This window comes from Gastrolobium bilobum, unplaced genomic scaffold (assembly GCF_033153095.1).
Source record: "Gastrolobium bilobum isolate Gb01-03AN ecotype WA unplaced genomic scaffold, APGP_CSIRO_Gbil_v1 utg2831, whole genome shotgun sequence".
Lineage (NCBI taxonomy): Eukaryota > Viridiplantae > Streptophyta > Magnoliopsida > Fabales > Fabaceae > Gastrolobium > Gastrolobium bilobum.
The window spans coordinates 83517-107394 of NW_026899212.1; the positions used below are offsets into that span (position 1 = coordinate 83517).

A 23878-nucleotide genomic window follows, 5' to 3' on the forward strand; every position below is an offset into this window, starting at 1 on the left:
AAGAACTACGTTCAACTTTGATCTCCATGTTTGTTGATTGCCTAAGCCTTTTGCTGTCTAAACATTCGGTTGTATCCTTATATAAGTTCTTGCATGAGTGACTAATAATTGGTGTTTGTTTTCTTTTGATGCATGCATTTCATTTATTCGTATATTCAAGATAAAATAGAACATTTAGATAATATGAAATAAATCTCTAGAAGATTCCAACCCCTCTAAAAACGGGTTCCAAAATAATTAACCAAAAATGGAACGTTTTTGAAGAAATTCACTAACATGCAATGGAGTCCATCATTTCAATATTGATTGCAAAACCATTTAGTCAATTTTTTAAAATCACACACTTATTAATTAGTCAATACATTCCACCCAATGAGAATCAATTATGCACAGTGGCGGAGCCGGGTTCTAATTTGAGACCGGGCCAAAAAATTATATGTGTATTTATTTTTCTTAATTTTAGTTGGTTCATATCATAATATATTTAAATTACATTAAATACATAACACCTGAGCAAGCAGTACTAAGAAGAATTATAATTTTATTAAATATTTTTTAATTTTACTAAAAATAATTTATTTTTTTGATACAATTAGACACATAACCTAATACAACTTACCCAAATCTTTCACCAAAAATATTTTAAGTTTTACACAGGGCCAAATTATAAATTGTAGCCTGGGCTAAATTACAATTTTAATCCGAACCAAATTATAATTAATTATATAATTATATATAATAAGTACAATTTGTTAAAATTTAGCCCGGATCGAGACCACACGCACCTCATACATGCCTCCGCCACTGATTATGCAATATACAAGAACAATTTCCAGCACCAATGTCGTCTGCAAGGCATAGAGGCTTTCTCAGTCCATCTTGGAACCAAATGGATCGTTTTTGAATAAATTCACTAACAAAGGAGTCCAACATTTCAATAGTAACGTGCTGCATCACCACCACATGTGCAATATTTCCATTGCATGCTAAATTCCACTTACGGGCAAAGTCATCATCTAAAGGCCTCTCAAAGACAACCGTACTGCTAAACTCATTCAACATTGTACCAATTCCAGCATCACGAAGTTGATCCACTAAGTAACGTGCATTCATCATGCACTTCTGCACTTCATTCTGGAGTCCTAATAAACCTCTTTTTTTAAGAGCATACCATATGAAGATTGGAGCATGCCCACTTCTGCTACCTGTGATTGTGGCATCCCTAGAAGCGATCACTTCAACATCTCTGAATAGGACATTGGTGTGTTCTAAACGAGTCATTACAACACCACAAGGAATTGGGCATCCCAAAAACTTATGGCCAGAAATGGTTATACTTCCGATAGGCTTCTTGAAGGTAGTCCTGGGAGCCTGTGTTAAGAAGGAGTTGTGTGAATGCTTCAGTTAATAAGTCCGATAATTTTATATGCAGGTTTGCACCCGTATACATTCCTAAACAAAATACAAGAAACATCTGAAAAAGATAAACTAAGACTCACTTGCAGGAAGGGGGTTTTCATGCATGGGTTGATTTGGCTTGGGTTTGGGAGGAAAAAGTTTAAACCAATAAAATTAGATTGGGTTGGTCTTTGATAATTTTTTTAGCCAAATCGGAACAAACATATCCCGTTTAAAATTAGGTTTGTTCGATTTGAGTTGTCGAGTTAAACGCTAAATTGTTATATCCATAGTTAATTACGTGTCTTATATGTTTCTTAGTTTTTCTATCCTCCCTCGCTATATCTTCTTCTCTATCTAGAATTTTGAACTTAATACTAGTGCCAGGTAAAGTAGTGATTTCTATTGTACTAAAAAAAAAGTAGTGATTTCTAAATCTTTCATAATTGAAAACAATAATAAAATAATTCCAAACGTTAATATTACATTTCACTCACATTTAATTATTATTATTTTGGTATATTATTTAATTCATTTTACATGTATACCTTTACGTCTCTATTGATCCCTTCACCGAAATAGCAGGATGACATAGTTGGATAATAAACATAACCATACGTACTTAATAATGGTGGGTACCGGATGAGGGTGTCAAAATGAATGAAAAAGAGGAGGGTCTAATTCTTAATGTTTAAAAAGTAAATTTTGAAAGCTTAGTTTTTTTTTTTTTTTTTTTAATGATTGATAGTCAAATTGGGGGGTTCGAGTAATGAGTTCAGTTTTAATTATTGGGTTCATCCCGTCAATTCGATTTAATGTCAATCGCAGTGGTTAAAAGTAATTATTTGAATTTTAAGATAGAAAGTTTAATCCGTGGAGGATCACTTCTGAGGAGAATTTTGCCTTCACCACACCCTAGTTGAACTGCGAAAACATAATTATATCTTCAACAATTTTTTTTATCAAATCACTTAAATTGAATTAGATCAACTGTGATTTAGTGGTAGATTTTTATTTTAATTCTATGACCCTTGTGATCTTTTTTCGCTATTCTTTCCCTCTATAGCATTTTTCACCATTTATGCAAGGGAAAACATTTTCTAGGAGAAATTTTTTCTCCTACTAGTGATTCATCGCATAAGTGAAGTCCACAAAATAATGGAAAGAATACAAAATTTAAAATGAGACCCATTTATACTATGACTCACTAGTAGAAGAAAAATTTTCTCCTAAAAAATATTTTCCCTTTATGCAAAGTGTACTCTCAAAGTATTACAAAAAAAAAAAAGTGTACTGTCAAAGTAATGCTTTTCATAAACACAAAATTGACATCCATAACTTTTACTTACTTGTTTAAGAAAGGGCAGCATCATTCCGATTAGAGCTCCATCACAATGAATATAGAATCGTTCACGAGGGAAGCCACTTTCCTCAAGTGTTTGTAATACGAGATCAACGTCATCAACAGCTCCTTTCATAGTTGTTCCTAATTTATGTAATAAAAAAGAAAAAAGAAAAAAACTCCTTTAATTTTAGGCAAGTGTCTATATATTTGATCTTTGCACGTGCTAGTGAGGGTGTGAGTGTAATTGTCAAAGATGAGGGGAAGACCTATGTTTAGATTGATGATGGCTGGTTTGTCCTTGTGAGCAAGAAGTAAAGCCTTTAGATGAACACAATCGATCTCACCCGAGACCAAGGTGCCAACCTTCACGCATTGCATTCTATACATTCTTGCTATTTTGAATATTGAATAATGGGAATCCTGTGAGGTATATAGAATCCCATCTGGAAATTTTTCCCTCCTATATATACAATAAACACAAACAAATGGTTATTTATGTTTAGGATACATACTATTTGCAACAATCAAAAGGTTCTAGAAATGAAGTTCAACAAAACTTAATTACCCCAGTAAAATTCCATGAAGATTTCCTTCAGTCCCACCAGTTGTGACGTATCCCCAATACTCACCCTTCTCTATCTCCCACAGGTTAGCAAACCAATCAAGCACGCAAACTTCAAATTCTGTTGAATTTAGACCAAAACTGCTCCCTCTAAAAGGATCCCCAGCATTGTTTAGGTGAAATTGCAACAATGGTACCAATGCATCATAGTCCAAGTCCTGATTAGTGGGGTAGCCTGCTTAGCGGATATATATCATTATAGATGGTCTTGCAACTATATATAGATACATAGGGATAAACGTTCACCATTAAAAAAATAACCATAAAAAGCATACCCAAAAAGTGCAGTTTCTTTTGATTTAGTGTCCCCACGTACTGACTAATTTTTTTTTTATTTTTTATTTTGTAAAAGTGGTGGGTCAAGCCCATAGAATTAAATTGAAAGCTGATGCATGTTAAAGGAAACATGCTCCGTCAGCAAAAACTTACAAAAGTCGCTCCAAAATGGAAAGATACAAGTAGGAGGAGAGTAATATAACTCTAACTCTCCATTCCTACTCTTAAGACCTACCAAAGCTAAACTGTCAGCACACAAGTTAGCCTCTGTAGGAACAAATTCAAAACACGTACTGACTAATTACTTCAGCCAAATTGGGCTGTGTCTCCCCGGTGCACTTGGTGACAGCAAGGCTCATTTGTCCAGTATTCTCTAGAATTTCTCTCTGCTTCTCTTCTTCTCTAGAGGGCTTGGTTTTACTGACCACCCTAGGTAGCCGCTCTGTGGCAGGAACTGCTGGAATAATTAATGACATTGCCACGTTCTTCTCCATTGGATTCACCAATCTTTTTGTATTTATATGCTTTGAGAGTGACACAAAAATAGTGAGAAAGTATTCATAAAGCGATGAATGAACATTAATTGGCATAGAAGAATAGGAAAGTCAAATTGTTTTAATTCTTTTGATTCAAGGAATGAACACTGATATGAGATGAACCAAAGTTCTAGGTAGTTGGTGGTTTCCGCCGTTTATACGGTGGAATGAAATTGAAAATGGTGTGTGGTGGGTTGTAGGGTGCTAGAGTGTGACAGTGCGTAGAGAGAGAGGGTTGCAATGTGTAAATGAGCCTAAGGTCTTTTGCTATGGTGCTGAACATTTGTTATAGTTGGTTAAGAAATATTCCAAAATGTGTGACTTGGAGTTGGAGGGGTTAAAAAATATTCCAAAATATATCACGTGGAGGTAATAATTCGTCAAGCGTGTGAATTATGAGTTGTGCAAAGGGCAATGATCCAGTACAGAACATGATATGGGGCATATAAATTATATCCCGATTACATGTATATTGTAATTACCACCTCACTATTGTACAAAATTTTATTTTGTGAAACTAATATTTATTTTTATTTTTATTTTGTGGACTGGTGAATGGGTTGTTGTTTGGAATTGTATAGTGTGCAAGTGATTGTTGTGTTGTACTGTTAAGACAGATTTCATTCAAGGTTGCTGAAGAAAAGAAGTGAATCAAAGACCAAATTAAGGAAGAAAAGATAATGAAGGGGAAGAATGCTTACCTGGCAGTGAATATATGACACGGGGGTCTCTTTTCCTTCACGTTTCAGATCCACCTTTCTTTCTCTCTTGTTGCTCTCTACTCGTCAGTGTGTTCTGTTCTCGAGCCTTTTTCTTTGTATCTGGATCATATATTAAATTCTGTCGTGCTGCCTAGCAGAATGTAATCCGTTGACACAAGTTGAGCTTAAAATAATTGGGATATGATTTCTGCTTCAGAAGCATAAAAACTTGCCTGCCACGTAGAGATAAAAAGAGTGGCTCTCATCCCCATTTTCCTCTCATTTGTTTATGCTTTCTCTCCCTATCAATTTGTCTCTCCCACATAGAAATAAAAAGAGTGGCTCCCAGCCATATTTTTCTCTTTTATTTTTTTTTTTGTATAAGTATGAAAATTAATATTTTTCTCTTTTATTCCTCTACGTTTTCTCTCTCTATCATTTTGTCTAGCCTGCAGAGACAATTTTTTTTGGCTTTTGAAGCAGGAATCATGTTCCCTAAAATAATATATGATTTTGTTGGTATTATCCTATTGTGTTCAGCACTTAAAAGCAAGGGCTTCTCAGCTGGGCCTCTTAATATTCTTGATATAAGAGTGTTCGAAAAAGTAGATTTAGTAGTAATTAAAAAATGTAGGCATATCTTAGACCTAATATATAATATTTGTTTAATTATTGCTTGTTTTTTTTTTTTTAATTTTTATTTGACTTATAAGAGTGTTCGAAAAAGTAGATTTAGTAGTAATTAAAAAATGTAGGCATATCTTATCCCTAATATATAATATTTGTTTAATTATTGCTTTTTTTTTTAACTTTTATTTGACTTCACATTTATGACAGGAACACAAATTAAATATATAAAATTTTAAAAGTAAACATAGTGTATCGAATGATTGGATTACATGTATATTTATACAGAAAGGTAAAAAGTAATTATATGTAAATTAACTTTATTTTTTGCTAATGATATGTAAACTAACTTTAGTTTGTTTATCTTTTTATTCTAAGTTTTTTTTACTATTATTTAACAAAAAGCAGAATTGTGCGTAGGTCATATATTGCTATTTAATATTTAAAAATTACTATTATTTAAATTTAAAATATATGGAATTTTAGTTTAAAATTGATTCAAAATTTCTTGACTTGAATTAATGTAAGTGAAATCATATTATATAAACTCTACTAGAAAATTATAGTGTAGAGATGAATAATGCTTTGTTTCTATATATCAAGTTATATTTCGGTGGCCCATGAATTTAGAGACGAAATTGGTAACAAATTTACTATAGTATGTAAAAGTGGTCAAATATCTACAACAAAAGATTTGTATCAACATCTAGTATTTTTTTAATAATTTCACGTTGTTTATCTCATAAATACCGATAATCAAATAATCTTACTCTCAAAATATCGAGTTATTAGCTGTCAATAGATCGAGCCTCACCCGTTGATAAATCAAAAAATGAAAATTATTTGATTACCTATTTAAAATAAACTCAGGATTAAGAGCAATCACATAACTATAGTTAACTGGAGATTTAATACCTTATGACAGAAAAAATAATCATAATCAAATTTCTCCTTGATCCTTTCAATGTGAATGTTAATTCACACCAATATTTTATAATGATTCAGACAAAATTATTTCATAAAATATTATAGCCTAAATAAAGCATCCAACTTTATTTAACAACCGCGAACCAATTCATTAATTGTGAGAACCTGTGATCATGTCCTCTATGAACTTATCCAAATGATCATATACTCCACAATTGATCCGGACCTTAATGTTTGTAAATTGTGTGCGCTGAACAATGAATAAAACCTCATTTGTAAAACTCATAAAAAATGATTACATTGTTTTACTCCACGATCACAAAGAACACGATATCTCTCACTCGTATAATGCAAGTATGTGATCCTCCTAAGACCCGAAGAAGTAACATGCCTCTCGAACACAAGTTCAGGCAAACTCTTAGTAACTAGGTCTGCAAGATCCACCTCTAATGCTATCTTAGTTTAGTGAAAAAAGTCATAGCTCGACATCAATTTTCTTGAGTCAATATTTACTTGAAAAACTAAATATATGAAAATTCAACTTTTCAAGACTCCCACCAGAATATACTAGCATATATTCTCTCGTTCTCCGATGATACTTGAGTACATGCTTAACAATAATCTAGTGTTCCTCTAGTTCTAGAATAGTACTGTCTTACTACTTCCACTATGTGGCAGATGTTTGGTTTAATACCCAACATAATATGCATGAGATTACCTGTTGCAAAAGCATAAGGTATCCTACTCATGCATTCTTCCTTCTCAGGAGTCTTTAGAGGTTACTCCTTAGGATATAGTCTAAGGTGATGCCAACAACATATTCTTCTGGTTTCATAAAATTTTTCTACCAAGAATATAATTGGTTTTTCCAATACTATCATACCAAAGTGCTAACTTAGCCAACTCTTTATGCTTGATATTACCTCCATGTTGTTTCCAATAAGGAGCATATCATCTACATAAAATACCAGAAGCTACTGCCTCCTTTTGGATCCTTTACATACAAATACACATCATTCATCAAGATTTTCTCAAAATCAAAATTTTGATAACCTGATCAAAGCTGATGTTCCAAGACCTGGATGCTTGGTTAAGTCCATGAAATAGACTTTCACAACTTGTATACCGTGTGTTCTTGCCTATTTGATATAAACCCTTTTGGTTGTTGCATGTAGATATCCTGACATCCAACTTCCAAAATAAAATCTCATAATTGAAACTTGTAGTAGCAGCTAAAAGAATTTGGATAGACTCGAGCATGGCGTCTGGCAAAAGTTGCCTCCAAGCTAGCTTTGAAGGTTTTCACCTTCCTGTCTATCCTCTCTTTACCTTGTAGGTCCATGTACACCTTGTGGGTCTTATTCCTCTTGGTGCCTTTACTAGAGACCAAACAGAGTTGAAATACAAGATATTCTAGCTCATGATTCATAGCTTTGAGCAACACTTGATCAAAAATATCTTCTAGTGCATTATCATAACTAGTGAGTTAACCATCTTTTTCAATGGTGATAGCTTGATATGATTCACCCGATAATAGATATCTTGCGGGTTTACGAATCAATCTCCCACCACAACTTTACCGGACTTGTTGTTGTGCATCTACAGGAGGATCCAAGTTTGGTGGATCAACAATTTCTTAAGGACCCCATTAGATGGGTTGACCATGCAATTCTTGATTTCGTTCTTTCACAAGTGTTACTTGCATTTCTATAGGTTCCACTTGTTCTTCTACATATAGTACTTGTATTTCTACAGGTTCCACTTGTAGATCATCATGTTGAACTTCTGGTTCAGAATTTGGTTCCTGTGTATGCCTTCAGGTATATGTTTCCCTCTTTGAACAACCACAAACAAAAGTTAGAACTACCTGAGGTTATAAGGTAAAACTTGATCTAAGACAAGCTCATCAAGAATAACCTTACTCTTTGACTTGTAATTTGCCATGTAGTCCTACTATAAGAAAGTCACGTGAGTACTCATTAGGACCTTCTTATCTTTTGGACTATAAAACATCCAACCTCCAGTTCATTTAGGATAGCCTATAAACATGCACATTTATATACGAGAGTCCATCTTATTTGGCTTCTGTTGTAAGACATGTGCTGGAGCACCCCAAATCCGAATATGGTTTGATTTGGGCTTGTACCCTTTTCATAATTTTGTGGGTGTCTTTGAAACAGATTTGGATGGAACTAAGTTCAATAAGTACATGGAAGTTTGTAATGCATATCCCCAGAATGAATCAGACAGAGACGAATAATTGAGCATGGACCTTACCATTCTAAAAGGGTTTGATTCCTCCTTTCAACAACTTCATTCTGTTGGGATGTCCCTGGAGAAGATAGTTGTGAAACTATCACCTCCTTAGTCAGGTAGGACCTGAACTCTCCAGATAGGTATTCACTTCCTCAGTCAGACCAAAGAGTCTTGATTTTAACACCAAGATGTTTTTCTGCCTCAGCCTTAAAATTTTGAAATTTTCCAAAAGCTTAAGAATTATGACACATCAGGTACACGTATCCAAATCGTGAGTAATCATCTGTAAATGTGATGAAATACTCATACTCACCTCTAGCTTGGACATTTATTGGTCCACATACATCAGTATATATCAATTTCAGCTGAAGTGGCATGATTCTCTTTGGCTTTGAAATATCGCTTAGTCATTTTACCGTCTAAATAAGATTCATATACCGGTATCAGTTCAAAGACTAGGGATTCTAAAATTCCACTCTTGACCAAACCTTGTATCATATTAGAGTTAATATGACCCAATCGCAAATGCCAAAGATAAGTTTCATTTGAAATATTTCTTTTCTTAGATAAATGAATATGCTCATCGTCTACTAATTCAACATGATTAACTTCATGGGGTGTAGGACTAAGGAAATAAAGACCATTAAACAATATACCGAAACAAAAAGAAGAAGATAAACTTCTTATTGAAACTGAGGAATTAAACTAAACTGCAAACCATGTTTAACCAAACAACTAACAGAAATTAAATTCATCTTAAAATTCGAAATAAATAAACAGTCTTCCAAAACCAAAGTTCTACAATTATCGAATGATAAACAATTTGTCCTACTATTAGTGCAGACACAAGCTCCCTATTTCCCAGCTTCAAAACTCTTTGTCCTTAACTGATGGACGAGCTATGTTTGAACCACTGCAAAGAGTAAGAAACATGGTTAGTGGCTCATGAATAAATGATCCATTTATCATTGTAATTCTCCATTAAGCAACCCTCAATCACAAGTAAATTACCCATACCTGTTTGGTTCACACGTTGGCAATTTTTCTTCAATGCCTCTTTCCTTTGCACTTGAAGCACTGCCTTTTGGCTGCTTCACTGCAACTGGTTTGGCAACTGGAATACCTGATCTCTTTTTCTTCTTCTTGCTACCTTCTTTGGGTTTCCCCTTAGGTTTAACAAAACTCTTAGCAGCAAAAAATACATTTCCCTGCTTGACCAGAGACTGTTCAGCACTCTCAAACTCGTGCATTAGCTGAGTAATATCGATATTCATCTTGTTCATGTTATAATTCATTTTGAAATGGTTAAATTATTCAAGCAGTGATTGTAGAAAGGGTTAACTTTCACCTCCTGATCAAACTTGATCCCATGGTCATCCACTCGTTTGAAGTTTCCTATCATTGTCAAACAATGATCTCACACACTTCCTCTAGTCATCACAGTTTTGGTGACCGCAGTCAGTGCATTCTGCCTAGCAGAACTTTTAGAAGTAGCAAACATGCCATCAAGAGTCTTGAGCATCTCTGTAACACTCTCAATCAAGTTCACTTGCTCCTGCAGGTGATTGACGAGGCTGGCCAGAATATAGTAGGAACTGTAACATTTGCCTTCTCCCAATTCAAAAATTGTGTCTTAATTGCCTCAAACGCATTTTCTATAGGCTACGTTGGTTTAAGGGTAGTTAGAACAAAGTTTAGCTTTTCATATAGCAGTACAATATCCAAATTGGTTTTCCATTATTTGTAGTTTGTACCATCTACAGGCTTTTGACTCAAGATAGGAGCTAAAGGTTTGAAAAATGACATTTTCTGAAAAACATGCAAAGCACAGATTTTACAAAAAAGAAAAAGCAATAAACAAATTAATCGCAAGCAGATTCTAATAATTACTCATCGTTTATTGTTAACAATCATTTTGCTTTCTTTGCAAGGCTTACGTTGGGCAATTCACTTGTAAAAACTAAAATTTTTATTTGGGTCTTCGGTGCCATTACTAGAGCCTCGTTGGTAGGGTTAATAACTTTACCAAAATTGAACGTAATTAACCATTTCTTAATTTCAAAATCATCATTAGTATCTACGTATTGCCGACGTTTGGCTATACAATACCTTACTAAAATTTTGAAATTATTAAGGTTCAATCAAATAAAATCCGGTCATGCTTATCGGTTAGGGCTTCACATGACCACTTTATTAATGAACCCACAAATGGAGCCGCGTGTTTTAAATTTAAATACTTAATTTAAAACCTTCATCCATTCAATGTTTTAAAATTTAGAATTTTTCAATTTTCAAGAATTGTTCATCAATTGAGAGTAACCTTTGTTTGATTTCAAAATCTATGTAAGCATGCACACCGATGAATGTGCACCGTTTAGCTTACCAGAGTTTTGAAATCATTAAGGTCCTAAAATCTGGTCATGATAGACATCGTGTGATTTACACAATCATGATACATATGCTTATGGTATGCAGCGTGTGTCTAACATATGACCATTTTAGAAGACCCACAAATTTACTCACAAAACAGACAGTTCTCTTAGGAAATTTTTTGGATTATTTGTCTTGATTTTTATTATCCACAATTAAATAATTCAATTATTAATATAGATTTTTTTAAAAAAATCATAATAATTATTAATTAATTTTCGAGGATAATCTAAAAATCAAAATAATCTCATAATAACTATCATAATAGTCGTTGAAGACATAATAACTACTATGCTTATGTAAATAATAAGTTATGCAATAATATGGCACCACTTATTCTATATGGTATGTTATCACATCAAGCATGCATGTTATCAATCATATAATTCATTCATTCATAAAAATAAAGCAATTATAAACTAGACTTTAATCCATAGTTTCTTAGCGAAAAATAAAAATAAAAATTACAAATAAGACAAAAAGAAATTCTTTAGTCTTTCTTGTCCTTTCTTTAGGTCCATAAGAATGTAGTTCAAGTCTCTTTATGGTAAACATGGGCCAAAAAGCACAAATCTTATTAATTTAATTCAAAAAAATTGCTCATGTGTCAGTATACTATATTAATACTATAAAATATATAAATAATATAAACAATTCACTCAATAAAGTATAAAACAATGAATATGAAAAATCAACAAATATAAAGTAGAAAACTATAAATACACAAATAATGGATAAGATTATATAGAAGAACAATTTGAAAAGATGAAAAAAAAACATACAGAAATAGAAAAAATTTGTGCACATAATACTGATTAAAAATATACAATAAAATATATCCTATATATACAAGAATTAATGAAATTTTATTAATAGGCTTAACAATTTTCGAGACAGAAAATAGTGATATTATTAATAAGGTTAACCATTATTATTATTTTTTTATTAAAAAACTATTTTCGACCAAGAGGAAACACGTGATTTATTGTCATTAATTATATAACTTTGATTGTGCAGCATGCGAACCACGAGGTGAGAGACGAAACAATGAATACGTAACTACCAAGAGCAAGAGTTATACTCTTCATAGTGAGCGTGATGTAACAGTGGCGGTGGCAGATTGTGGCTGTCGGTGCAATAATTTTGAAATAGAATAGCGGTAGCTATGTAATTGACGGTAGCTATGTAATTGACGCATATGATAACGGTGTAACCTGTTAGATATATTAATAATATAATCCAAGGAGAATCTGTTTCTTATTTCAAACGACATAAAATTATGTCATTTTAAGAGAGAGGTCGACACAAAAAAAATATTTTTTATTTAAAATTTAAATTAAAAAATTCACTCAATTTTTTTCCTATAATTTTCATTATTTGTGTCTATCTCTCTTAAAATGATATAACTTATGTCATTTAAAATGACAAACAACCAACTTATAATTTAATACTATGTTCACGTACAAATATAATAAATAAAAGTATAGTCACTTGGAGCTATATGAGTTGGAATCCAATAATTTATATTATCTTTAAGGTTTTTTTTTTTAAGTTGGAGATACTGTTCCCAAATCCTTCTCTCTCAAACCCATTATTTCCAGCAGAATCCACCTGCCGGTAAAATTTAGATCTGGCGCGCGCACTGGGCTTGGGTGATGTAATTATTGCAAATATATATTGTTATATATTTAATTCAAAGATAAAGTTATTTTTTTTATAGAGAAGGGATTTAATATCCTGATTTATTTATTTTTATATCAACCGATATTCACAATATTAATAGATCTGATTAAATTAATTTTGAATTTATGCCTCTCCACACTTTCAAAACTTGCTATTTCATGATTTAAGCCCATTATTTAGCTAATTATATTTAAATTTTTTAAAAAAAAACTCAAAAGTTAAACTTAAACTTAAAACCTTGAAAAATGAAGATATCGTTGTCAATGTCCCATTTCATATATTATCTTATTAGTGCTTAGGTGTAGATAATAATTTAACTTCCGATAAAAATAAATAAATAAAGGCGTTTGTTGGTTATACATAGTTTTAACGTAAATATTGTTTTAAAACTTAAGTAATAAATAAATTTTTTGATAAAATAATTTATATAAACTTTAATTATAATTAAAATTGCCACAAATGATATATAATTTCACTTCTTTATATTATTAAATAAAATTCATATAACCTTAAATATTATATAAAAATAAATGATAAAATTTAAAATAAGAATAAAAACTTATTTTTTAATATATTCAAAAATAAAAAAAATGTTATAAGTATAATAATTTTTATACTTACAACATATTTTTGTTTACAACATCTTACAACCATATCTTAACCATTGATTTTCGCTTATAAATGATTATTATTTTTATAAATCAAATTCATTAATTAATTATTAATTCACAATAAATAATAATCGTTGATTGGAAAAATCAACAATTAAAATATAATTGAAAGATATTGTAAACAAAAATAGATTATAAATATAACTTTTTTCTTTTTATTTATCAAATACTTATTGTGTAAAGCTTAGCGAATTTGAACATAATATCCACATGACTTTGTACGAGATAGTCAGACAGAGATAAATGATGGCATCGGTAACCCATTTAATTCGGCAACGGGGTCCGAAGGTTTTTATAAAAATTTATTTTATCTTTTTTATTTTTTTTTCTTCATTAAAAAAATACTTTTTTTAATAACTTTTGTACAAAAGTGTCTCTTTTGTTTTTTTAAGGAGCATAGAAACTAAAAATAAACAAATCAAACGAATACTTAGTAATTAATTTAATTAATATCTAACCGTTAAATTAGGAATTTAAATAATTTAATTATGAATTAAGAGATAAACTCATAATTGACTTAGAATAAATATGGAAAGATTAGAATAATTATCACGAGGGTTTAATAACGCTGAAAGTCGCTTTTCTGAGGAAAAGTGTGAAGACCAGTTCTGCTTCATTGTATAAATGCATACCGATGAAGTATCTCGAAAAATTATAATAAGTAAATCAATATTCCTAGAAAAATGCCTAGGTCGAGTATATCAAGTTTTGAGTCAAAATAATGAGTGCTGACGTCAGAACTAATATCGGTTACGTAAAAAATGCGTACCAGCAAAGTGCTGCGAAAATTATAATAAAAATATGATAAATCATAGAAAAATGGCTAGGTTCAGACAAAAATGATTAGCGGAGTTACTAGTGCTAATAGCGACGGGTTAAACTTAATGTGCATATAAATATACATGGCACAGATTTTTAGGGCATTTGACACCCTCCTACATGCCTCCTTGCTGCAGCATTTTCTGCCACCTTCCTCCATTGTTCTTCTTGCATGAAAAATCCCTCAAGGCACCACATTTTCTATAGATTATTCATCTCTACCTTCTATACACTTAAGAGTAACCTTGGGGTGGGAGAAAAATGAGTTCTTGAGAGAGTTGGGGCTGTCCACATTGGTTGGATGTTGTGGGAGCCTTTTACTTGTTATTTGAAGCTTCAAGGAGCTATTTTGTGGAGTAAAAGACCAAGCTTGATGATTATTTTCGTGGTCTTGTGAAGTCAGAATCATAGAGTTGTGTAGAAAACTCCAAGATCATTCTTCTCCTCTGTTTTGAGCCATTGGTATGCACCACAACCTTTATTCATAAGCTTTCTATGTTAAAGGTTAAGTTTTGGCATGTAAAATGAGATGTTGAAGTAACTAGCAGGAACACTTGTCTAAATGTCTTTAAAGATGCATGCTTTAACATTTAAATGTGTTAAAAACAGAGTCTTGGAAGGATATCTTCGCAAAAATGCAAAACTGCATTCTGTCGCGAAATATCCGGATAAGATATCCGAATATTGGGTCTGAGATATCCGGATATGGATATCCGGATATGTCCCTGAGGAATATCCGGATATTCTGAAAATTTCGAGTTATGAATTGTTCTGTCCAAACAGAAGTGTAGGATGAGTTTTTGGACCCTTAATTGGTTAATATGAACCTCTGTAATAAGTTAACTAAGTCAGAATCACTTAGATTGAAGACTTAAGGCTTTGGGAGAAGCCTATGGTCACTAAACGAAAAACGAGACATTGTCCAAATGTAATGAACTTCTTGATATTGTATATTGATGATGTTTCTGGTATAAACAGACTGTGATTGTGCTGTTTGGTGACCGTGGACTGGTGTGAACTCTTATTTGGGATTGTTAGCTTGCGAGGTAAGCTTTCGTATCCTCGGTTTTGCCCATTGTTGGTTCCTCCATACCACATGGATGGATGGTTATATGCATGATGTGTTTTCTGAAAATATATGATGAATATTGATATGATACTGAGCTGATTTTGAGTGAAACTACAATATGATATGTATGTGGTATTCCACCTAGACGGTAGTCCTTGAGTATGGGGAGACATACAAGATGGTAACTCCGTGGGTGAGGTACAAGAGTACTGTAGGTTGTAGACGTACGTAAGTCCTACCTTTTATTCTCTGGCCAGTAGGATACATACCCACATGACATAGTTATATGCTGCATTGCACAGATTTTGGAAATTATATTGTTGTTATTGTTTTGGAACATATATTGCACATGTAAGTGAGCTTGAGGTGGAGAGTGTAAGCACCTGCACCGTTAATTAAGGAAGTTAATTAATTAATCATGAGAAATTAGAAAATAATTCCATAATTGACTCTAATAATTATTATAAGGCTTAAATAATATTGGTAAGTTATTAATAATGCTGAAAGTCTCTTTTCTGACGAAAAGTGCAGATACTGGTTCTGCTACTCGGTATAAATGTGTACCGATGAAGTATCCTGGAATATTATAATAAGTGCATGAATATTCCTAGAATAATATGTAGGACTTTGATTTCAAGTTTCAAGTTAAAATAATGAGAACTGGTGCCAGAACTGACACTGGCTATGGAAAAGCGCGTACCGGAAAGGTGCTGCGAAAAATAAAATAAAATTACGACAAATCTTAGAAAAATGTGTAGGTTCAGATTGCAAATTTTGGGATTAAAATGCTAAGCGTAGCTATTAGTGCTAATATTGTGTAATTAATCTTTAACCGGCTATAAATAAAGCATTACACAGAACCCTAGGTTGATTCTTTGTGCTCTACGTGCCTCCATTGCATTTCTCTGGTCAGCTACCTTACCACTTTCTTCCCTCTCCATTTAGCAATCAAGAGACCATATTTCCTCTTGATTTCTTCACAAAAACTCCATGGGTGAGTGTATACAAGCTTTGGGAAATAAAAAGGGGGTGCATTTCTGAGTTAGAGTGTCATTTTGAGTGAGGGTTAGGTGCTGAATTTTGGGTTTGGTGAAGTGGGAAGCCATTTCTGGGTGGTTGATGCTCCAAGGAGCAACCTTTGTGAAGAGAGAACCTTTGTGGTGTGCCATTTTTGTGCACCTTCAAAGTCAGAACCTTTGAGGCAGTTTGGTGAGCTCCAAGAGCCATAGTTGCTCTGTTTTGAGCCTTGGGTAAGTTCACCTACCTTGATCATGAGTTTTAATGGGTTAAAGCTTGAGTCTTGGCATGTAATATGTTAAAATGAAGTAACCAACATAAACATGAATCTCTAAGTCTGTAAAGATGCATGCTTTAACGTTTAAAAATGTTAAAAATGGAACCTTTAGAGTGATATCTCGCGAAATGCAGAATTTGCATTCTGTCGCGAAATATCCGGATATGATATCCGGATATGGATATCCGGATATGATATCAGGATATGATATCCGGATATGTTCGTGACATATATCCGGATATTCTGGTGCAGTGGTGAGAAGCACTCCTGAGGAGTGTACTTGGGAGCCAAAGGACGAGCTTCTCCGGAAGTATCCCGACTTTCGAGACAGGTATATTCTGATTTTGAGGATAAAATTCTAAAAAGGTGGGGTGAATGTAAGAACCTGCACCGTTAATGAAGGAAGTTACTTAATTAATTATGAGAAATTAGGAAATAATTTCATAATTGACCCTAATAATTATTACGAGGCTTAAATAATTATGGTAAGTGTTTATTAAAGCTGAAAGTCGCTTTTCTGACGAAAAGTGCAGATACCGATTCTGCTACTCGGTATAAAGGCGTACCGATGAAGTATCCCGGAAAATTATAAAAAGTGTGTATATGTCACTAGTATAATATATAGGACTCATAAAACAAGTTTCAAGTTAAAATAATAAGAATTGGTGCCAAAACTGATATTGGCTATGGAAAAGCGCGTACCGGAAATGTGCTGCGAAAAATAAAATAAAAATATGATAAATCTTAGAAAAATGAGTAGGTTCATAATCCTAAGTTTGGGATTAAAATGCTAAGCGTAGCAATTAGCACTAATACTGTGCGATTAAGATTCATGCACTATATATATGCATTGTTGGCCCAAAACCCTAGGCCATACAATATCCCTACGCGACTTGGTGGCTGATCAGCCCTTCCTCACTGTTCCATTGCCTTCCTTTCCCCATTTCTTGAGCCTAGAGGCCATTTCTTCATGAAATCTTCTCCAAAACACTTGATGCGAGTGAGGTATACCATTGGGGGTGAGTTGTGGAACTTGTTTCTGGGTTGTGGCCACTGCCTTGGTGAGTTTTTGGTGCTGACTTTTGGTTTGGTGGAGTGTGAAGCCATTATCTTGGTTGTTGAAGCTCCAAGTGTCAACCTTTGTGAAGAAAAACCAAGTATTGTGTTCCATTTTTGTGCACCCTTGAGGTCTGGACTTTGGAGGCTGTTTGTTGAGCTCCATAAGCCTTTGCTACTCTGTTTGAGTGTTGGGTAAGTGTCACCAACCATGACCTTGTGTTTCCTTTGCTAAAAATGAAGCCTTGATGCATGTAACAAGCTGAAGATCATAACTTAAGGTTGGGTAAGGTTAAACACACCTAGAAATGCATGTTTAAGCTTCTGTAATCGGTAAAAATAGAACCTTGGGATTGATATCTCGCGAAATGCAAAATCTGAGTTCTGTCGCGAAATATCCGGATATGGATATCTGGATATGGGGTCCTGAATATCCGGATATTGATATCCGGATATGCCCCCGACGAATATCCGGATATTTTGAGTTTTCAAAGAACAGTAGTTGCACTCTTCATTCAGAATGTTGTTATGGGTTTGTGGACCCTAGTTTGATGAAGTAGGACTTCTGTAATGATTAATCTATGTCAGAATCAAGTGATTAAGGGCTCATGGCTTTGTGAGAAGCTTTAAGACGTGAAAAGTAAAGGAAAGACATTGTATTTATGTCATATGCTTGTATGCTGTATATTGATATGATTGTTGGTCCAAAACAGATTGTGATTCTGCTGTGTTTGGGCTTTGAGATTGGTGGACTCTTGGCATTGGATAGTTAGCTTGCAAGGTAAGCTTTCGTGTCCTCGGTTTAGCCATTGTGTGGTTCCACCATACTCCATGGGGGAATGGTTTATATGCATGATGTGTTTACATGCTTTGATAATAGAAAATATTGTTGAGCTTTATGTGCAGTGGCTTTTAATATGTATGTGTTGTTCCACTTTGACGGTTAGGCTGAGTATATGGCGTCTTACAAGACGGTAACACCGTGGGTGGGTGCAAGTGGCGTCTTGCACTAGTATGGGTAATAGACGTATTCCTGCATTCTCTGGCCAGTAGATTAGTATTGACATACATGACATGATTATCTGCTGCATTGCACTATTTTGGAACTTATACTGTTGAACTGTTTTAGAACTTATATTGCACATGTAAGTGAGTTTGGGGTGGAAGATCATTGAGGACCCCTTGCCTTACTGAGATTTCTGTTTAGAGATCTCACCCCACGTTTGGGGCGCTTATTTCAGGTTCAGGTAACCCAGGGGCCGAGACCTCTAGTGGCAGGAGGCCGGAGCTTAGTTGATTATCATGTTTGCTATTTATGCTGATGCACCTGCTTGGTTTTATGCTTTTACCATTACCATGCTGTTTGTATTGAGACTTGATGAGTATGTTGTTTATTTGGTGAGCATGGGGATTGTCAATGCCACATTGTTTTGGCGATGTTTAAGTTTGTTTGCATTGTATAAACTATCAGGGTTGTCCGGTCTACGTGTTGTAGTTCCGTGACTAGATACATATTGATATTAATTTTATATTGAGGTATTTCAGTTAGTTGTCTTTTGCAATTTACATACAGGCAACGTTTTGAAATGAATTAAGTAAGTCAACTTGGTAAGGATAATGATGTCATAATTGAAAAGAAAACGATGTTCCGCAATTTTTATTAAGCATTGCTTAATACGATGACCTGTTAACAAACCGGGTATACACGGGGTGTTACACCGGGCATGAAGAAGGACATAGCGGTGTATGTGTCTAAGTGCTTGATTTGCCAGAAGGTGAAGATTGAACACCAGAAGCCGTCTGGTAAGCTTCAACCTCTTGAGATTCCGGAATGGAAATGGGAGAGAATTTCCATGGACTTCGTTGTGGGTTTGCCGAAGACTCAGGCTGGTTGTGACTCTATCTGGGTCATTGCGGATAGATTGACGAAATCTGCCCACTTTCTTCCGGTGAAAGTGAGCTTCACTACTAAGCAGTTGGCCAGATCGTATGTTCGCGAGATCATGAGACTTCACGGGATGCTCGAGAGTATCATAAGTGATAGGGACCCAAAGTTCACATCTCGGTTATGGGAGGCACTGTAGGAAGCTTTTGGGACTCAGTTGAGACTGAGTACAGCCTATCACCCTCAGACTGATGGACAAACTGAGCGGACCATCCAGACCTTGGAGGACATGTTGAGGGCTTGCACTTTGGAGCAGGGCTCAGCATGGGATAGGTACCTCCAATTGGTGGAGTTTTCGTATAACAACAGTTTCCATGCTAGCCTGGGCATGGCACCCTACGAGGCGTTGTATGGTAGGAGGTGTCAGACTCCTACCTGCTGGTCTGAGGTTGGAGATAAGGAGCTTTTTGGCTTGGACTTTGTCCAAGATACCACCCAGCAGATCCATATGATCCGAGAGAAACTGAAGCAGGCGCAGAATCGTCAGAAGATCTACTACGATGTCAAGCATTGTCCACTGGAGTTCAGTGACGGTGAGCACGTGTTTGTGAAACTTTCACCTGTCACCGGTGTTGGTCGGGCCCTCAGAGTGAGAAAGCTGAGCCCGCGATTCATTGGGCCCTACCAGATCCTTGGTAGAGTAGGACCTATTCCCTACCGGCTTGCCTTACCTCCGAACTTGGCCAACATCCACGACGTGTTTCACGTGTCTCAACTTCGGAAGTACATCGCAGATCCTTCGCACGTGGTGCAACCAGATGATGTGGAAGTTCGGGAGAACTTGAAAACTCCCGTCGAACCACTTAAGATTCTCGATCGTGCGAGAAGAAGGTAAGGAGCAAGAACGTTCCGATGGTCAAAGTGAAATGGACAGGAAGAACTCCTGAGGAGTGTACCTGGGAGCGAGAGGACGAGCTTCTCCGGCAGTATCCCGACTTTCGAGATAGGTATATTCTGATTTTGAGGACAAAATTCTAAAAAAGTGAGGTGAATGTAAGAACCCGCACCGTTAATTAAGGAAGTTAATTAATTAATTATGAGAAATTAGGAAATAATTCTATAATTGACTCTAATAATTATTATAAGGCTTAAATAATATTGGTAAGTTATTAGTAATGCTGAAAGTCGCTTTTCTGACGAAAAGTGCAGATACCGGTTATGCTACTCGATATAAATGCGTACCGTTGAAGTATCCCGGAATATTATAATAAGTGCATGAATATTCCTAGAATAATATGTAGGACTGTGATTTCAAGTTTCAAGTTAAAATAATGAGAACTGGTTCCAGAACTGATACTGGCTATGGAAAAGCGCGTACCGGAAAGATGCTGCGAAAAATTAAATAAAAATATGAAAAATCTTAGAAAAATGAGTAGGTTCAGATTCCAAAGTTTGAGATTAAAATGCTAAGCGTAGCTATTAATGGTAATACTTTGTGATTAATCTTTAACCGGTTATAAATAGAGCATTACACAGAACCCTAGGCTGATTCTTTGTGCTCTACGTGCCTCCATTGCATTTCTCTGGTCAGCCACCTTACCACCTTCTTCCCTCTCCATTGAGCAATCAAGAGACCACATTTCCTCTTGGTTTCTTCACAAAAACTCCATGGGTGAGTGTATACAAGCTTTGGGAAATAGAAAGGGGGTGCATTTCTGAGTTAGAGTGTCATTTTGAGTGAGGGTTGGGTGCTGACTTTTGGGTTTGGTGAAGTGGGAAGCCATTTCTTGGTGGTTGATGCTCCAAGGAGCAACCTTTGTGAAGAGAGAACCTTTGTGGTGTGCCATTTTCGTGCACCTTCAAAGTCAGAACCTTTGAGGCAGTTTGGAGAGCTCCAAGAGCCATAGTTGCTCTGTTTTAAGCCTTGGGTAAGTTCACCTACCTTGATCATGAGCTTTAATGGGTTAAAGCTTGAGTCTTGGCATGTAATAAGTTAAAATGAAGTAACCAACATAAACATGAATCTGTAAGTCTGTAAAGATGCATGCTTTAACGTTTAAAAGTGTTAAAAATAGAACCTTTGGAGTGATATCTCGCGAAATACAGAATCTGCATTCTGTCGCGAAATATCCGGATATGATATCCGGATATGGATATCAGAATATGGATATCCGGATATAGGATCTCTGATATCCGGATATGATATCCGGATATGTCCCGACATATATCCGGATATTCTGGGTTTGCGTGAACAGTAACGGTACTGTTCGTACAGAATTGTGTTTGGGGTTTGTGGACCCTAGATTGATTAAGTTGGACTTCTGTAATAATTAAACTAAGTCACAATCTAAGTGATTAAGGGCTTGTGGCTTTGAGAGAAGCCTAAAGACATGAAACGTAAAGGAAAGACGTTGTCTTTGTGTCTTATGCGTGTTGAGTATGATATTGATATGATGCTGGTCCAAAACAGATTGTGATTCTGCTGTGTTTGAGCTTTGAGATTGGTTAGACTCTTGGCTTGGATTGCTAGCTTGCAAGGTAAGCTTTCGTGTACTCGGTTTAGCCATTGTTTGTTCCACCATAACCCATGGGGGGATGATTTATATGCATGATGTGTTTTCATGTATTGTTTTATTGAAATGCTATTGAACTGTTAAGTGCAATTGCCTTATGATATGTATGTGGTGTTTCGCCTAGACAGGAAGCCATGGGGTGGTCCTGTGGGCGAGTACAACATGGGCGTGTACTGTGTGGGTAATAGACGTATTCCTGCACTTCTCTGATCAATAGAAGAGTTATAACACACATGACATGATTATCTGTTGCGTTGCACTGATTTTGGAGCTGATATTGAATTACTGCTTTTAGAACTTATACTGCACATGTAAGTGAGCTTGGGGTGGAAGATCCTTGAGGACCCCTTGTCTTACTGAGATTTCTGTTTAGAGATCTCACCCCACGTTTGGGGCACATATTTCAGGTTCAGGTAACTCGGGGGTTGAGACCTCTGGCAGCAGGAGGCCGGAGCTTAGCTTATATATTGCTGTTTATATGATGATATGTTTGGATGCTGGATTATATATGCTGATGATATGCCTTTAGCTTGTTATTATTATGTTACTGTTGTTGATACTATGTTTGGCTTAGTTGCCTTATTTGGTGAGCATGCAGATTGTCCATGCCACATTGTTTGATTATGTCTTAGTTCAGATTTGAGATGTAATAATGTATCAGGATTATGTCCGGTCTACGTGTTGTAGTTTCGTGACTTAGTTACTCACAAATATTTATGTATTGAGGTATTTCAGTTAGCTGTCTATTTGCAATTTACATATAGGCAATGTTTTTATGAAAATGATTAAGTAATCAACTTGGCTAAGTATAATGACGTCATAATTGAAAGTAAAAGTTAACAAACCGGGTATACACGGGGTGTTACAGAGAGATCCTTGAGGACCCCATGTCTTACTGAGATTTTTTTTTAGAGATCTCACCCCGTGTTGGAGCAAATTTTTAGGTACAGGTACCTCTGGGGTTGAGATCTCCAGTGGCAGGAGGCCAAAGTTGAGCTGATTATGCATGTTTTATTGATATGCCTGGATTTCTACTATGCCTTGCTATCAGTATATGTTTATTTGATTTGAGACATTGTTGACTATGTTGCCTTATTTGGTGAGTATGAGGGTTGTTCATGCCACATTGATGTCAGTTATGCTTTTAGTCTTGAGTTGTATAATGTATCAGGATATTGTCCGGTCTACGTGTTGTAGTTTCGTAACTAGATACACATATATTGAATAAGGTTTTATTCAGTGTAGTTATTTATTACAATTTACATACAGACGATATTTTGAAAAAGAATAAGTAATCCACTTGGTTAATAATTAATGATATCATAATTGGAAAGAAAAAGTTAGCTTCTGCATTTATTTAGCTGCGCCATTATCATATGTATGTTTAATACACCGGATGCACGCAGGGTGTTAGATAACCTCTTCTATAAGTAGTTAAATGAATTAGAAAAAAATAATAAATTTGTAGTTAATTATTAGAACAAATAATTAACTAATTTGAAGTATATGTTACTTTTATGAAAAGAAATAAGGAAGTGTGTTTACCAACAAAAAAAAAATAAGGAAGTGGCGACTCGATTGTTAAACATCGTAACGTAAATATTTTATTTAAAAGTAATTTTCATTTATTAGCTGAGTATTAGTTAATTTATTTATTTTTATAGTATATTATTTTTAAAAATGATTAAGCTAGAATACTAATATTTATTT

The 23878-nt window shown here is 34.7% G+C and overlaps 1 protein-coding gene across 1 annotated transcript; it reads right to left on the bottom strand.

Annotated features, from left to right (window-relative positions):
* Window positions 1–786: 786 nt before the first annotated feature.
* Window positions 787–4135, bottom strand: LOC133288312 (serine decarboxylase 1-like). Its single transcript, XM_061486043.1, has 6 exons — window positions 3936–4135; window positions 3641–3684; window positions 3309–3540; window positions 3010–3203; window positions 2748–2884; window positions 787–1371 (listed from the first exon to the last, which is right to left on the bottom strand). The coding sequence occupies exons 1-6, from the start codon at window positions 4133–4135 to the stop codon at window positions 787–789; spliced, it is 1392 nt and encodes a 463-aa protein (XP_061342027.1).
* Between the last annotated feature and the right edge of the window lie 19743 nt (window positions 4136–23878).